Source organism: Ips typographus, linkage group LG3 (assembly GCF_016097725.1).
Source record: "Ips typographus isolate SLU linkage group LG3, UJ_Ityp_2.0, whole genome shotgun sequence".
In the NCBI taxonomy this organism is placed as follows: Eukaryota; Metazoa; Arthropoda; class Insecta; order Coleoptera; family Curculionidae; genus Ips; species Ips typographus.
Genome location: NC_138424.1, coordinates 16,447,829 through 16,465,390, shown reverse-complemented (window position 1 = coordinate 16,465,390; position 17,562 = coordinate 16,447,829). Strand labels below are relative to the sequence as shown.

The 17,562-nt window shown below is 38.2% G+C and overlaps 1 protein-coding gene across 2 annotated transcripts in view; it reads right to left on the bottom strand.

The window, feature by feature from the left end:
- LOC145726383 (protein diaphanous-like) overlaps positions 1 to 17,562 on the bottom strand; it is a 32,444-nt gene that overhangs the window by 6,123 nt on the left and 8,759 nt on the right. Inside the window, exons 7-17 of one of the 2 annotated variants that reach the window (XM_081975425.1) lie at positions 16,528 to 16,670; positions 16,281 to 16,467; positions 16,049 to 16,225; positions 15,837 to 15,989; positions 12,462 to 12,580; positions 12,264 to 12,399; positions 8,209 to 8,373; positions 7,996 to 8,153; positions 7,861 to 7,937; positions 7,603 to 7,672; positions 4,453 to 4,583 (exon numbers count right to left, since the gene is read on the bottom strand). In XM_081975425.1, coding sequence (XP_081831551.1) covers positions 4,466 to 4,583; positions 7,603 to 7,672; positions 7,861 to 7,937; positions 7,996 to 8,153; positions 8,209 to 8,373; positions 12,264 to 12,399; positions 12,462 to 12,580; positions 15,837 to 15,989; positions 16,049 to 16,225; positions 16,281 to 16,467; positions 16,528 to 16,670 — 1,503 coding nt within the window. In that variant the 3' untranslated portion in view covers positions 4,453 to 4,465. The remainder of the gene's footprint in view (positions 1 to 4,452; positions 4,584 to 7,602; positions 7,673 to 7,860; positions 7,938 to 7,995; positions 8,154 to 8,208; positions 8,374 to 12,263; positions 12,400 to 12,461; positions 12,581 to 15,836; positions 15,990 to 16,048; positions 16,226 to 16,280; positions 16,468 to 16,527; positions 16,671 to 17,562) is intronic. The other variant, XM_081975426.1, reaches the window with a different exon arrangement.

Below are 17,562 nucleotides of genomic sequence, written 5' to 3'. Positions count from 1 at the left end.
GATTGGTTGACAGGATGAACTCTTCACTTCCAAACCTTAGGATATTTTGCTCGGGATTAAAAGAAAATCCATGTTGACGAATCAGGTCCATTCCCAGAATAAATTCATCTTCAATATTTGCTACTAACACGGTGTGGTAAAACGTAATCCTTCCAAGGCAAATCTTGACTGTTATTTCTCCTAAAACTTTAGCCGATTCTCCAGTCACAGTGCGTAGGAGAATACTTCTTCGTAAAGGCTTAATTTGACTTTTATCCACAAGGTTTGACCGGATCAAAGATACTGCCGCACCGGTATCCAAAGTAAAAGTAACGTTCATCGCATCCACCTTTCCATCTACGTTCAGGCTTCCCATTGATCTACCCAGGCTTCTGATGGAGATAATTCTGGGGGCTTTGTCTTCGCTAGTCAACATTCGCCCCGTAATGTTGACTAGTGGGAGTTTTCCTGGTCCCTTCTGGATGGTTGTACGTCCCTCGTTGGAGAACGAGACGGTATCCTTACTCGACAATCTCGTTTCATGTGTCCCGTACGTCCGCATCGATAACACTCCACTCTCGTGATCGGGCGTGATCGTTCTAACTGTGTGGAAAGACCATTTCCTAATGCTGCCACTTGTTGCACTATTTGGCCGAACATTGATTTAATTTCATTCATTGGTGTAGCAGCATGATCGGCTGGCGGTTCTCTCTCCTCTTGAATAGTCACGGCCCTGATCCTTGGCTTTAAGTCATTGCACGCAGCTTCAACTTCCAGCGCTCGAACTAGTAATTCGCTGCTGTTGCTTCCTTTGAACATCTTCAGCATTTTCTTTACTTCCAGATCTCGAATCCCATCTACAAAACACTGTGCCACAAGTTCTTCTTGGATTTCATCCGGAACGGCTGGGTAAGCCAGATGCACAAGGCGACGAATTTCGGCCTCAAACTCTTGCAAATTTTCACCAGTTTTCTGCAGTCTTGCCTTTAATTGTGTTTGGTACACTCCTTTCCTATGCTGATCCCCATAACGTCGTTCTAATGCAGCTACTAATGCGTCATAGTTGCTTTGTTGGGCGATAGGCAGAGTCTGTAACAGCTCCAATGCAGGTCCTCGTAATGCCACCACCAGTGCTACAGCCTTTTCCTCGTTACTCCATCTATTTGCATTTGCAGCGGCCTCAAATTGGAGTTGGTACGTTGCCCATGAAGTTTGACCATCGTATGTGGGAGGCTTGATCTTGTTGAGCCCGTTTCCGGTGAACACTGTAGAGCTGACTCCTCTGCTGTCAATTTTCTGCTCTAAGTCGCGTAGCTTTATCTCGACATCATTCTGAATTTTATTCATGTCCTCCCGAACATCATTAATGTCCTCCCGAACACCGTTCTGAATTTTATTAATGTCCTCCCGAACATCGTTCTGAATTTTATTAATGTCCTCCCGAACATCATTGAGACTATGGGTTACATACTCTTGGATTTCTGTCTTGTTCCGTGCTAGAACGTTCAATATTTCTACGTTACGTTTTTCTTGCCGCTCTCTATCTTCTTGACGCATTTCTATATCTTGTTGTAGCATTCTTTCTTGTTGTTGTCGAATCCTTTCTTGTTCTTCCTTCTCTTGTTGTCGAATCCTTTCTTGTTCTTCCTTCTCTTGTTGTCGAATCCTTTCTTGTTCTTCCTTGTCTTGTTGTCGAATCCTTTCTCTTTCTTCTTTGTCTTGTTGTCGAATCCTTTCTTGTTTCTCTTCTTGTTTTTCCTTGTCTTGTTGTCGTTCTTCCTTGTCTTGTTTAAGCATTGCCATAATAGCTGCAAATTGGGCCTCCATGTTTGCACTTTGACGTCTTGTTATTGGCATAAAGTAAATTTAACACACCACTGTTCCGAAAATCTCTAGTCCGGTCCTGAACACAAGTCTCTAACCCGAAGTTTAGTTCCAATTCACGTCGCACTAAAGTCTGATCGCACTTCTGACACCAATTGTTACGATTTTCCCGTGGGTTCACACAAAGTCAATTTAACTCAACGATTAATACATTTATTACACTTCAAAACACTCCGTACAATAATTAACACAGCTACTAAAAACACTACCACAATTATTCCGCTATTTAAACTTATCCGCGTTCCCAAATTCACTACTACTGCGGTCGAGACCGCGTCTTTTATATTCGCAAACCACGTTCTAGAATGACCGCGAAACGCTTCGCGGGTTGCCTTGACCATTCAAGAATATTCCAGGTAGCGTTTCCTAACTGTGGCCTACTTTAATACGCGCCCGGCCAGATATTACGGCGCATCGGTTTCATCCCGAGGCGAGCGCTCGTTAAGAAGTATCGAGCATAGTAGGCCCAGACCGTAACAGTATTATGTATCTGTTTTATAACCCTAGTTTTGCACTATACCTAGGTACTACTAGTAGTAGTACTTAATAGAAATAATGTAAAAAGTATGTGTATGTATGTTTTATGTATAAAGTATAGCTTTATGATCTATTCTTAACTATATAGTCTTAAAGTCTTGGGTTTAGTAAGTTGGTGCAAAAACTTACTAATCAAAAGCTTATTATTTTTGTAGAGTATATGTTTTGTATGTTCATTTCCTTAAAATATATATAATATATTTTGTATGCACTGGACTTTGTTTTATTTACCTGTTTCTTGACCCAAAACCATGAAATAAGGACTTAATTTAATTCAAAAAGACTGAGTTTACCCGTGCGTCATCTCCCTATGATTTAGAAGTAGACATGCATTATTGACTTAACTTAACTGTAAGTACTTTCATAATATTATTATTAATATTTTTATTTTTTTTATGTGGCTGTCACGATCTAACCAAAATTGGCACAATTACTAACTAACCTGTTTTGAACAAAAAGTGGGAGTGGTTATTATGGTTTTTATTTAGCCATTTAGTTTTTCCTAAATTCGGAATTACTTACTATTACAGTATTTTTTTAGAAAATGCCTGAAAAAAATTCTCCACAGACAAGCCCAGCAGTTAATTCTTAACCTTTGTGAATATTTTGAATTGGAAAAAACCAATGGAGGACCTTTAGAAGCTTTATCATCTGTTCAGGAAGAAAATAAGAAATTTTAAGACCTTACATATTCTTACTGATGTATTTTTTGATACTAGAAGGTTGCAGCTGCTTTGAAAATTTCCCGCAAAACTGTTTATTCCATTCGGAAAATGCAAGCAAGTAATCTTATGATTTCCTCACCTAGAAAACGTAAATCGAGATGTTATCGACGGGCCAAGACCACTGATTTATCTGAAAGCATTAAAATGGATGTTAGAAATACATTATATGATATGTACAACGATAGTATGTTAATAATAGTAAAATATATCTACTTTTGTAAGAAACATCTATTAACATTTCATTGTTTCCAGAGACTGAGATTTTTGGGTTGCATTATAGATTTTTCATAAAAATTTCTTGAAACATTAATAATAAAGTCAGAAAAAATAAAATAAGCGTCTAAAAGGTTTTCCAGCGGGTTTAAAATAAAATAAGTGGATTGCAACCTGAAAATGAGATATGAGATACTACAGCATCACTCAGAATGTCTTACTGAATTTTTAATTTGTTTAAAAGGAACGGGGACTTCTCATAAATAAAAAATGTTATTTCGGTCCAGATATTTTTGATTTGCTTTGGTATAAGGTTGTTTTAGTGCAAATTTGCAGCCAAAGATCTCTACTTTATGACTGACAATACACGCAAAATTTTAAACGCGACGAAGCTTTAGACACGTCCTTTTCTATAATATGAACACAACAGGTTTGTTGACGAAAACTTGATTTGATTCATATGATTATAAATGACGTAGCCTTCGTGACGCACGGGTAAACTCACTCCGCGAGAACAGTACACTGCTTCACCGTGTTAACACGGAGATGAACATCTATCTAGTTGTGTTAATCTATGCTCCTAATCTAAATGAGATAGAGCAAAATAGCTTGCATGTCCCTATCTTAACTTTTTGAGAACTATCATTTGGTTGACAGCCAGAAGTTGACACCTACTGCCAGTAAAACCGGAGGTGCAAAAATTGAGCATGCTGACTTTACTATATGTTACCAAATTTTCAAAACTTACCTATCGGTAGTTTATCTTATATCGATCGATGTCTTTCGTCGTGAGACACCCTGTACATATTATTCTTAATGATATTATTGCATGCATATCAGTTGTTTTTTTTTTGTTTGTACCAATTAGTTTAAACAAACAAATTCAATCACCTACTGTGTTTCAGAAACGTAATCCAATCATTTATAATATGAAATGGAATACGTTGTCTTAAATTACTTTTCGCGCGTCACTTTTTCTAGCCTAACACCCAGTGTATTATGCTAATAACTTCACACAATCCTAGTGGTTAAAATCAATTTGGTTAATCATTCAAAAAAATTAATTAAAGCCAGGGTTAAAGGCGTCAAACATAACAAAACACGCTTGATTTACTTGAATCGTTCAATCAGAAAAACAACGACGTGGTCGAATAACCGTACTCCTCAGAATCTTCCAGAAGCTTTTCTCTGCCTTCGGGCAAAGCAAAGTTAGGGAGATCCTCGATTTTTAACGACTGGGAACGTCTGAGATAAACCCGTTTCAGAATAAATATTCAGGGCGTTTCATAATATTCAGGATATGGCAGCTCGTCCAAAAATATAAAAATGAGTTTCTATTAGTTTACCCTCTAAAAATGGTGCCTTTTAGAGCTACAGCGTGTTACAATTGATAAAAAAAATTAGTTTTGGAGCACAAGATGGAGCACCGTCCAAAATGGTCCCTACACGAATCTCGAGGGTCCAAACTAATTGCGCGCTTTTGCAAACGGAGAACAGCCAGAAACAGGCTGGCCGAGCAATTCCCCCAAAAAGCAATGCCGTACCTCAAGTGAGACTCCACAATTGAAAAGTATACACTCTTAGCAACCCGAGATTTTAGCATTTTTCTTGTGCTTCTAACAGCATAGCAAGAAGCAGCCAATTCACCTTTTAATTGCAAAACATGCTGGTCAGATTTAAGTCCCTCATCCAACCCCAGTCCCAAATACTTCGCCGATTCCAAGCTCGCAATTGTTGTGTTATCAAATGAGGCATCAATAGAGCATTTAAAGTTTATTATGTTAGTTTTCCCCAGATTTAAAGTAAGGGAATGAGTCGAACACAACAATTTGACTGCAGCCAGGTCTCTGAGCACCATTTCTTCCAACACTAGAGGATTTCTGTGGCGCCACACAATCGCAGTGTCATCTGCAAAAGATATACATCTTCCTTCTTTACTTCTTTTTGTATGTCAATGATTTACCCGACACCAAAAACAAGATTGGACCCAAAATCGATCCCAGCAACAAGCTCTCCTCTACCAGACTCCTCATCCTGAAATCTGAACCTGTGATCGTTCAAACAAATTTGATCTGAACCAGTCCAAAATAAAACCCCTGAAACCGCACCTCTGGAGCTTCACAAGTAAGGCCAAATGGGAAACACAGTCGAAGGCTTTAGTGAAGTCAACAAGGACACACACACCTCACCCTCATTTATACCCACATACAGGACCCCAAACATAGCATCCCCCGTGCCCAAACCCGACTGAAAACCAAATTGAGTCGGAGAAAGAACCCCATGCTTCTCCAAGAAACCGTTGATCCTTTTCCTCATAATTTTCTCAATAATCTTGCCCATCGGGGGCAGCAAAGAAATCGGCCTATAACTAGAAGCCAAGTCTCTATCACCACCCTTGAACCATGGTAGTACTGTTGCAGACTTCAAAAAAGAAGGAAAGTAACCGCAAAGAATCGATTCGTTAACTGGAAGTTAACGATTCGTCAGGAAGATGCTCGTAGATTTTGACAGATACTCCGTCCCAGCTCACTGCACTCTTATTTTTTATTTCAGCAAAAGTGGTTCTTAATTCTGCGACATCCACTGGTACGAAACCTGAAACGGAAATACGTCCGCCGAAGGATCGCGACAATAATTATAACATTCACTGAGTTGGCATTGCTCGGAGCAATGGAGTAGTAAAAGGTATTGAGTGTCTGAGCAGGCAAATCGACCCTCGAGCATACTCCATCATGTTTTGCTCCCCTAAACTGATTAACAATAGACCATATATCCATTTGCTTATTGCTAGCCCTATCAATCTATTGCTGTATACAAATAAATTGTTAGTTATAAAGTATTTTTCAAGTTTGTGTAGACATCTCATATTATTAGAGGACGTCTTTAGTCCTTTGGTAGTCCAAGGCTGCTTTTGTATTTTACAGCCGCTCAGGGGAAAGGATCTGTTAAAAATAGATTGAAGCCTTGTATGGAAGTTAAGCAGCAAGCTATTGCCATGAATGGCAGTCCATTCCACGCTGAAGTGGTAAAAACCGTTTTTGTGAACAAACATTGCAATTTCTTAATAGTTTTTGAAATTTGAATTAGAACCGTACCCGCAACAATGATCTGTTTACCCGTTGCCCGACAACCGCCTATACAGTGCAGGCCAAAAGTTTAAATTTTCTCATTTTTGTTCGTGTTTTACGACGAAAGGGCTCAAGTTAGAGATCCGAAAAAAATACAGAAAACTAGTCCGTGATAGGTACTATAACTTTCATTAATACGATTTTTCAATCAAATCAACCGTACAGGCGCAAAAATATCAAAACCGTTTTCCCATGTTAATCTCCTATGTCCAGGGTGCTCTTGGACACCTGGTATACATTAGGTACAAGGACAAGCTAAATCGTATTATTTTGATGTCAGGAATATGCTGCAGCTATACGTCATATTACTTATGGTCCACCCTGTATAGTATATGACCAACGAATCAATGTTTATATACCATTTATTCTCAGTAGCATTTAGAGGTCTATGAAAGATTCAAAATGGTCCAGAGGCAGTGTTGCCAAGTCAAAATAATTAATGGCGGTAGAATAATCGGTCAAAAACGGTAGATAAAGTTAAAGTCTAAAAAAGACCCAAATGGGTCTAGTTCTAGTCATGTGTGCAAAATAAGTTCTACCAAAATTCTTAAGTGTGCAAGATCTGTGAAACTAAGGTGTTTGGAAAACCCATAAAAATTCTCGTAAAGAAACCACGTAACCGCTTGACCTAAAGCCTGTCACTTCAACTTAACTCAACATGTCCAAAAGGTACGTTAAAGCCAGAATTGCTAACTAGACCTAAGTCTTTGGAACCGAACCGTACCTAGCTGAGAAATTGTCTATGATTTTGGAACCTGAATAAATGTTTGATCCGCGGTTGGTGGTTGTGTCATTTAGGGTATAGCGCTTGCCCCTCGAACCCCAAAAATAGGCTTGTAAGACCCAAAAAATGGAATAAGGCATTTTTGGGCCATTACATTTGGTGTCAGGTGTGGGGTTGTTAAAACTATCCTAGCGGAAACAAAGGGTATAAGGGGCAAGTTATACTTGGATTAAACGGAAAAAAAAATCCAAAAGCTATCCCTAAACATGGAGAGAAGAGGTAGAGGAGCAGAACAACATGCCAACCGAGTTGACCACGAGTTACCATATCCTCAAGCCCTGCGCGCATATATTATGAAACACCCTGTAGTGTGTACACTGAGATTCTTATATTTAGAGAGCTCACCACTTACCTACTAAGTTCTCTTCCGGCAATCAGACCCGTTCTTGATCTGGAACGTTGGAGTTGTGCTCTTCTTTCGGCTTTAAATTAATTAAAGAAAAAACCGTTAAAACATTTGGTCACTGGTGTATAAATAAAATGTTTCAATTTAGTAGTCTGAGACACTTTTCATACCTTCGAATATAATTTCCACTTCCTCGTATTCTTGTTGTTAGACAATAGTTATTTTAAGAATTATAAAATTTGATAACTTAGAGAACTAACTCACCTCCTAACGGACGATTTCCTCGTTTTCGCTTCTCATTTCTAGCAAAAGCATTTCCACTGGATAGCGCTTCCAATAAGCTGAAATAACCGTCAATTAAACATTCCCCAATTCAAATAAAAATAATATAAAACGAACCTATCCATTACACCTTCTTGGTTTTGTGTGGGATTCATATCGATTAGCTTCCGCTTGCTCTTTTCCGCTCTTTCTTGTTCCTGCTTCTGTTTTGCCAAACGCATCTTTTCCCTCTTTTCTTCCATATCCCGCTCTTTCTGATTGTCAGCTTTAGCTTGCTGTAAATAATCCAATTTAAGTCACGCTACATCAACAAAAATCGGATCTACTCACAATAAAACTATCCTTAAACGTTTTCAAATCCGTAAAAAATTCTTCCAGAGTGTACTTTTGTTTGTCGAAAGCGTAATACTCGGCCAGTTCCGTGTACAGTAACTCCATTTTTTTAAACATCTCTTGCATCACGTCGCACTGTTCTCGAGCTTCTTTGGAGAATTTCTAAATGTGGTTCAGTCAAGGAAAAAAGTATTGAAAAAGTGTATTATTTATTTTATGCCAATAACAAGCAACTTGCAGCTATTATTGCAATGCTTGAAAAACAAGAAGGGATTCGACAACAAGACAAGGAACAACAAGATATAGAAATGCGTCAAGAAGACAAAGAGCGGCAAGGAAAGCGTAACGTAGAAATATTGGACGTTCTAGCGGGGAACAAGACAGAGATCCAAGAGTAGATAGCCCGTCTCAAAAAGATGGAGTATGATGATCAGGTAAAATTAAATGATGTTCAGGAGAACATTAATAAAATTCAGAATAATGTCGAGATAAAGCTACGCAATTTAGAACGAGAAAATTGACAGCAGAAGAGCCAGCTCTACAGTGATCACCGGAAACGGGCTCAACAAGATCAAGCCTCCCACATACGACGGTCAAACTTCATGAGCAACGTAAAATGCAAATGGATGGAGTAACGAGGAAATGGCTGTAGCACTGGTGGTGGCATTACGAGGACCTGCATTGGAGCTGTTACAGACTCTCCCTATCGCCCAACAAAGCAACTATGAAGCCCTAGTAGCTGCATTAGAACGACGTTATGGGGATCAGCATAGGAAAGGAGTGTATCAAACACAATTAAAGGCATTACAGCAGAAAAGTGATGAAAATTTACAAGAGTTTGAAGCCGAAATTCGTCGCCTTGTGCATCTGGCTTACCCAGCCGTCCCGGAGGAAATCCAAGAAAAAATTGTGGCACAGAATTTTGTAGAAGGGATTCGAGATCCGGAGGTAAAGAAAATGCTGAAAATTTTCAAAGGGAGCAACAGCAGCGAATTACTGGTTCGAGCGCTGGAATTTGAAGCTGCGTGCAATGACTTAAAGCCAAAGACCAGGGCCGTGACTATTCAAGAGGAGAGAGTACCGCCAGCCGATAATGTTGCTACATCAATAAATGAAATTATATCAATGGTCGGCCAATTAGTGCAACAAATGGCAACATCAGGAAATGGTCAGTTCACACAGTTAGAACGATCACGCCCGATCACGACAGTGGAGTGTTATAGATGCGGACGTACGGGACACATTAAACGAGAATGTCGAGTAAGGACACCGTCACGCTCTCCAACGAGTGACGTACAATAATCCAGAAGGGACCAGGAAAAACTCCAGCAGTATAATTTCAACATCAAGCATCGACCCGGAAAGCTGCATAATAACGCAGATGTTCTATCAAGAAGATCTTGCGCCGAAGAATGCAAACATTGCCAGAAAGCGGAACAACGTGAAGGAGTTGTGTCCGTCATAATGGTTCAGCTGAAAACCGATAATGAATGTCCCGATGAAATTAGGAAGGATCAACTAGAAGACAGCGACATAGGTCCATTGTTGTTGAGAAAGGAACAAAGCGAGCCCAGTCCAATATGGCAAGAAATCTCTAGTAAAGGCCTGACGTTCAAAGCACTTTGTAAGAGAGTAAAGTGTTCAGTTATGAGGAAACACTCGACTTCATCCTATCCATATAGCAAGAGATTAGGTGGAGAGGTAGAACAACCAATCAAAAAGTACTTACGAGAATGAATACTCGCTCCAACCTAGTCAACATGATTAAAATACGAAAAACAGCCTACCTCGTACACATAATGCGCCATCAGGAATATAGCCAGATCCAACTAATTACAGAAGGCAAGATTGAGGGAAAGCGAGGTATGGGAAGAAAGAAGAAATCATTGTTAAGAAACATGAGAAAATCACCACTAAGCCCAAAACAAAGACCAATTTGTCATATCGGTTGCCAACCTCAACCGAGACGGCACTTAGGAGGGGAGGATAGCTAAGGAACTTTAGGAGAATTCAAGGAAATGATAAAGAAAAGGCTAATAAGTGCCCATCAAACGCAACAATTCAAGCAATTGACATTTGGAAAGTATAAAATGCGAAGTAGATGTGTATCTTGGAGGAACCACACCGTAAGTAGTCTTTACAGCTTTATGGAGCCAAATTTGACAGTTGGAACGTTAAGAAACACTTTAATAATTTGCTTGCGTCACGGAACAGCTGTCATAACTGTCAAAACTCACTCAACAATCATCTGAAAGTATAAAATGTTTCAAAAATGCTGCAATTGCATCGCGACAATACGCATTGCAAGTTCCACAGAAAAGACGTTTTTCTCGTGAAGTGTTTTCCAGGTTAGCTAGGAGACTACTGGAAACTGGTAATGTGCAGACCGTTCAAAGACCTGTACGAGTTCGCAGAACACGCACCGTAGAAAATATTACTAACGTGTTGGCCTATGTTCAATATGATCCCACCTTAAGTACCAGAAAAAATTCCGAAGACTTGGGAGTTCCAAAAACAATTGTTCACGACATTCTGCAAAATAAAAAAATGCACCCCTACCACATTGTTCTACATCAGGCATTAACTGACACTGATTATGACTGTACTATTGTCATTGGCTTTTAAATATGATTCGGGAAAATCCAAATGTTCTATCACGTGTATTATGGACGGACGAATCCACTTTCAGTAGCGCAGGGGGTGTAAAACATGCATTACTGGTCCGAGAATAACCCACATTGAATGCGGCAAGTCGAATATTAAAATCGTTGAAGATTAAACGTATGGTGTGGAATCGTGGAAGGAAAAATTGAATTGAAGAAAACTGATAATGGAGATGGGTTTTTGGAATTTTTAAACGTTTCCCTTCCACCACTTTTGGAAGACGTGCCTTTGGAAGCAAGAAGAAATATGTGGTTCCAACTTGATGGATGTCCGGCGAATTGTGACCGAAACGTTCGTCAGCATTTAGGCGAGCAATATTCAAATCGTGTTATTAGAAAAGAGGAAGTTTGTTTCACTGGCCGCGCGCGTTAGCCAGATCTTACGTGTTTAGATTTTTATCTTTGGGGTAGATTAAAGACATTATTTTTCAAAGGAAACCGACAACTAAAGAAAATATGATACTACAGAAGAGAATTTTTTGGCTAACTTTGTTTGGACAATTAAAGGTCGAGTTATAGGTATCAGATTTTTTGAGTTTTTTGTCTTTTATTTGAAATCAGGTGGAGATATCGTAATACGGTTTCCACAAAAAATTGACATAACTTCAAGTTCTTTTTGTTTCCGCAAAATAAAACGGATTGTTCCATTTAATTTAAAAAAAAAACAAAAAAATGTGTATCCTCTGCAGAAAACGCCCTCTAGTGTATTTTCTGTAAAACTAAACGGTACAAAAAAGTATGTCTTTTGAAAAACATTAAAATGCCCTTTCAAACTAGACCAAAAGTATTCGAATCGGTTAAATAGTTCAGAAGATATTAAAAGTTAAATATAAGAAATTGCATTGACCTGTCTCTCTCTTATTATGACATTTACGAAAAAATGTCATAGAACAAAACGATGCGATGTTACCCAAGTTATTAAATGACGTTTTTAGATTTATAGCTCATCGCATGATTTTCCGAGATACAATAAGTTTAGGGTTTCTTACTTAACTTATGGTTCAAACTAATTTCCAGCCATTTCCTGGGCTAACTTTAATTGTAAGATTTTTCCAACAAGACCTTATCGTTGTTGAGATATAGCCGCTCTGTACCCTTAACCGGACACCTTGTATGTATAAGAAATAAATAATTACAAAATTGATGTAAAATCGGGGTTAAAAAACATCTGGCAACGCGGCGCGTTAAACGCCAATGACGTAAAACGGTTTCATTAGGGCCGACGCGACGACTGTCTAATCGTTTTCACGGTGATCACATTCCATTTAAGTGTATGAAACTTATGTTAATGTTGTGAATCAGTTAATTCCTTGTTTTTGGGCCTAAATAAATTAATTAATTAATTAATAAAAACTGCCGATAAGATTACTATTCAGCAAAAAAGGATACATCCATAACCTCAACAAATTTATCGTCATCACTCTGAGGTATGCGATTATTCTCCAAGTCGGTTTTCAAGTTTTTCAAGTTATTGTCCATTTGTTTCAGTGTTTTTTGTATAGTGTCCAATGACACGCGACTCGCTCTGAAAATGTTCGTTGTTTATTTCGTTAGTTACCAATAAAACCGATCGGCGTTGAAAATTACCGGTCAATATGGGGCATCTCGTCGTAAAAATTGATCAGATCCGGCCATTTAGTTTCGACAGTTTCCGCTATGTAGTGCAATAAAGTTTGTTTGTTTTCAGCGTCTTTTGTACCCGTAAGCTAAAAAACAGTGCATCGTATATAGTATGTTCAAGATTCGATTCTCTATACAGGGATCTCGCTTCCCGTAAGAGCTACTGCTTAAAGGTTAAATGGGGAAAGTTTTAGAGAATTTCATAGGCACACCGTTTAAAAAATATTTAATTTTTGCTTCGTTTTTTAATTATTTTCGAAAAACCTAAAACGACAATTTTCAAAAAAGTGCTCGATAATAATTAAAAAGTTTTCGATAATTTTAAAATTTGGCTTAAACATTGTAGAGCAACTTTTTAAGAACTATCTTTCTGTGTATTTCGTTTTCAGTTCCGACGATCAACTTCTTTTTTTTATGGACGCCATTTTGTTTTTTTATCTAGTTAAAAAGAGCACGTTTTTTGCATTAAAATGATGTATTACATGTTACAAAAAAATGTATTTTTATGTTAAAAAAGCTTAAAAACAGTTGCCAAATGAAACGGACTTTCCAACGATATGGCAACATTGGTTGATCAGTTGAACCGTTTGGCCGCTAGACGGCGTCAAAGTTGACTTATCAAAATTTGAACTAACTCCCTTATTTGGGACACTTTGTAGAAACTTTTGTATGCCAATAGAAAGCCAATGAAACGGGCTTTCTCCAACGATATGGCAACATTGGTTGATTGGTTCTCTAGTTTGGCCACTAGAGAGCGTCAAAGTTGACTTAACAAAATTTGAACTTTTTTGATACAATTTTGCATTCAATCCTTAATAGCTCCCTTATTTGGGACACTTTGTAGAAACTTTTATATTTCAATGGAAAGCCAATGAAACGGGCTTTCCAACGATATGACACCATTGGTTGATAGGTTGAACCGTTTGGCCGCTAGAGGGCGTCAAAGTTAATAAAAATTTGAACTAACTCCAGGAGACCAGGATCCAGAATTTTCTAAATTTGTTGTATGGACTGATGAAAGCAGGATTACTAATTGTGGTGATTTTAATAAGACCAACAGACATTTTTGGGCTGTAGAGAATCCCCATAAGGTTGCTCAAAGACGGATGCAGACAAGATTTAGCTTAAATATTTGGTGTGAAATCATTGATATGCAAATAAAATATTAAATATTAGTTTTATAATAAAGTTGCGACTCAGTAACTGAGCAATGTTTCTTATTTTAGGAAATCGTTTAATTTAAAGGGCCATTTACATTTGATTATAATCTTAATGGAAGGAATTATTTGGATTTAATGAGAGTTGAGATCTTACCAGCTCTTCGAAAAATTGTGCCAAATGAAGCTGACATTAGAAAATTATGGTTGCAACAGGATGGCTGTCCTACGCATAACACAGCGCCCGTTATGGATTTTCTTAGAGAAAATTAAAACTGAACCCCCCCTTTGTGTACAAATTTTAAATGTTTTAAAATTAGCGAAAATACAGCACTTTTTTGAAAATAACTGTTGTTTTTGGTTTTTCGAAAATAATTCAAAAACGAAGCAAAAATTTAATATTTTTAAAACGGTGTTGGATTGCCTATTAAATTCTCTAAAACTTTCCCCATTTAACCTTTAAGCAGAAGCTCTTACAGGAAGCCAGATCCCTGTATAGAGAATCGAATCTTGGACATACTGTAGACGCAATCAATGAAATTAGGAAATTTCATTCTCTTGAAGGACCGAATATTAAATTGCCGGGTATTCTGCCCTGGGGCGGTTAAAAAAAAACTTCTAAGACACCAAGCTTTCGTCACTTGAGTAACCTCATCAGAGTGCTAATTGTTTTTGATAGAAAAAGGAGGTCTCCAAATAGTGATAAAATAATAAGTATCTCTAAAGCGTCGTGATCCTATGTTAGTCTCATGTTGTGTTTTTAGCAGTTTTCCTCCATTCCTCTCTGCCTGACGTGCTTCTAATGCTGTCTTGGAAAGATTTTCCTGTAAACTGCTTCACCTGGTCCAGCCATCGTTTTTGAGAATGTCCTCTAGGTCGTGTTCCCTCTACCTTCCCCTAGACCATAAGTTTTTCGAGATTGCCATCTTTCCTCCTGCTGCCATGTCCAAATTACTTGAGAATCAGTTGCTTGATTTTAGTTGACCATCTGACTGATCCTCAGTAGTCTTCCCCAGACCCACATCTCAAACGCATCCAACTTGGCGATGTCTGTGGCTTTTAAGGTGCAGGATTCTGCTGCGTATAGCACAATTGGAAAAACTAGGGTGTTTACTAATTTGCATTTTGTTGTGGTTGTTATATGCCGATCTTTCCAAATTTTGTTGAGTTTGGTCATGGCCGTTTTGGTAAGAGCTATCCTTCTTTTGATTTCTTGACTTAATCCGCCATTTCTGATGATGTGGGCACCTAGATAAGTTATTTCCTCCACGTTCTCGACATCTTTAATATTAGGCATTTCTTCCATGCTGTGCGTGCGATCTATTAACATAAGTTTCGTTTTCTGACGGTTCAGTTGTAGACCGAACTCCAAGCTCACTCTCTCTACTCGCTCAATAAGACTCGACATTTCCTGTTTCTGCCATCTATGACAACTCCTCCCAGCCGTCCAAGGCTTTCCTAATGATATATTCTCCATATACGTTAAACAATAAGGGTGACAGAACACAACCCTGCCGTACACCACGTTCCACGTTGAAAGGTTCAGAGGTTCTTCCATCCACCTTCATCCTTCATTAGTGTTATGTTATTGTTATATAGTTCTTTTAGTAGGTGAACCAGAGTCCCCATCTGCGACAGGACATCCCAAAGTCGTCTCCAGTTGATACAATCAGAAGCCTTGCTGTAATCCAGGAAACACAAGTATGCAGTTTTGCCATATTCTCTTGTTTTTTCAATGATTTGCCGCACATTCATAATCTAGTCTCTCGTACCCTTTCCCCTCACAAAACCGGCCTGTTCTTGTGGTATTTACCATTCTAAAAAAATTCTAAGTCTCTGCAACAGGATCCTGAGCATGACCTTGCTTGGATGAGAAATCAGTGCTATAGTTCTATAATGATTGCATTTTTTATAATAAGTATAGGTAGGGTTTAAGAATAGTTAATAAATAATAATATTAAATAAACAGAGCAATCTGCAATTATATGGTAAAATATTGTAACATTATCTTAACCATTTTAAAAGGGTGATGGAGAGTTTCCATATAAAAACAAACAAATTAGGCCGAAACATTTAGCACCTTGAGGAGGTTAGTAAACACTAACAAAAGCTTGGTAGCTTAGAAGATTTTTCTTTAACCGAAAATTGCATACATGGCGACCAATGAAAGACCAAAGTGACCAACCTTAGTTAAGAAATTCATTTCAAAAGCGTATACTCCTCCATTTTTGCTGCCAGAATTCATGTAGTTGCCTAATAACAGTATCAGTTCTAACATCCTAGCAAACTTTTTGCTTTTTTTAACTTCTTCGCAGGCTGCTGTCGCCGCTACAATGTCCTACAACACGTCATATTGCCGTACACTTTTACGTATAAAAAAAATCTAATTTTACTCACTGGTTTGGTATCGCTAACCATTTCTTCGTAACGGTGCTTAAAACTAAGTGACCTTAATCTAGGCAGCAGTCTTTTCACTTCGGAAATTTTAATGCAAAATTGTTCCGCTTCCGGCAGTTCCTTGTATTTATCTTTAAATTCCCTCAGTTGATTCAGTTTATCCGCTGGTGGTAAGTACTAAATAAAAAAATAAATAAACAACACAACCGGTGACAAATCAATCGCGACTTACCTGTATTAATTGTTCTAAAACATTTTCTGAAAGTACACTATGATCACACCTAAGTATAGCTTTACGAATATCATCGTAGGGTATATGTTTTAAACTGCCGTTTAATAAAATAAAAATGTTCTGCGCCACTTTATCATCTAGAACCATAAGTTTTTTCACCTTTTTCAACGTTCCAACGTTACTGATTCTGTATTGGAAAAGTGGAAAACAGCTCAAGTGGATTAATAGTGTGCGACTGAAAACTTACCTGTCGGCAGATTCGTCGTTAACTTTATTAACGGGTTTTGAGGAAAACTTTTTGGCCAGGCCTTCCAGAATATCCGGTTCGGCCAAATCCTCTTCTTTCGCTTTGACCCAAAACGATTTTTCTGAAAGTTTTTGAGGCACAATCTGAAACAAAACCATTTCATTAGAATTGTTTTAGTGACAGGTGCCCGTTTGGCTGGCTAAAATAAACACTTGTACGATACAACAAGGGTTACAAGTAGCATTTTGTAATGTTAACCAGAATTGTAAGAACTAAAAAACATGGACTAATTATATAGAGGCCAACTTTAAAGATGATAGAGCTGATGCGGTATACGTGCATGAGGGCATGGGACCAACTATTCTTAAATCTATAGCAAAAAATAGGATCTGGCACTGACGAGATTCCGACCGAGGCTCTAAAGCTCATTACAGAGGAAAATATTGGCTTGGTAGTTAAACTGTTTAATAGTATCTATGAGACAGGTGAAATTCTGGTTATCATCAACCTTTATTGCTCTATATACCTAAAAAACATCAGCCAAAAAAATGTGATGATTATCGCTTAATCAGACTCATGTCCCACATGCGCAAAGCATTCCTACGTATCATTCACGCTCGCATCAGACGTAGATGCGAGGAAGATCTTGCTGATTCTCAATTCGGATTCAGAAACGCTTTCGGAACGCGTGAGGCACTTTTCCGAATGAACCTCCTCCAAAAATGCTTTATCGATTACGACAAAGCCTTTGACCGCGCATAACACGATAAATTTGTTAACATGCTGCGGGGGGTTGGATTAGATGATAGAGATATCCGCATAATTAAAAATCTATACTGGAATCAAACGGCGCAGATAAAAGTAGGCAATATTAAAACAGACCATATTAAAATACAACGTGGAGTAAGACAGGGTTACATATGGTCGCCCTTACTCTTCAACCTATACTCTGATCGAATATTTAAGGAAGCATTGGAAGGAATATCACATCTGGGAGGGACTACAGTTTCTGATAAACAAAATCGGTGACGTGGG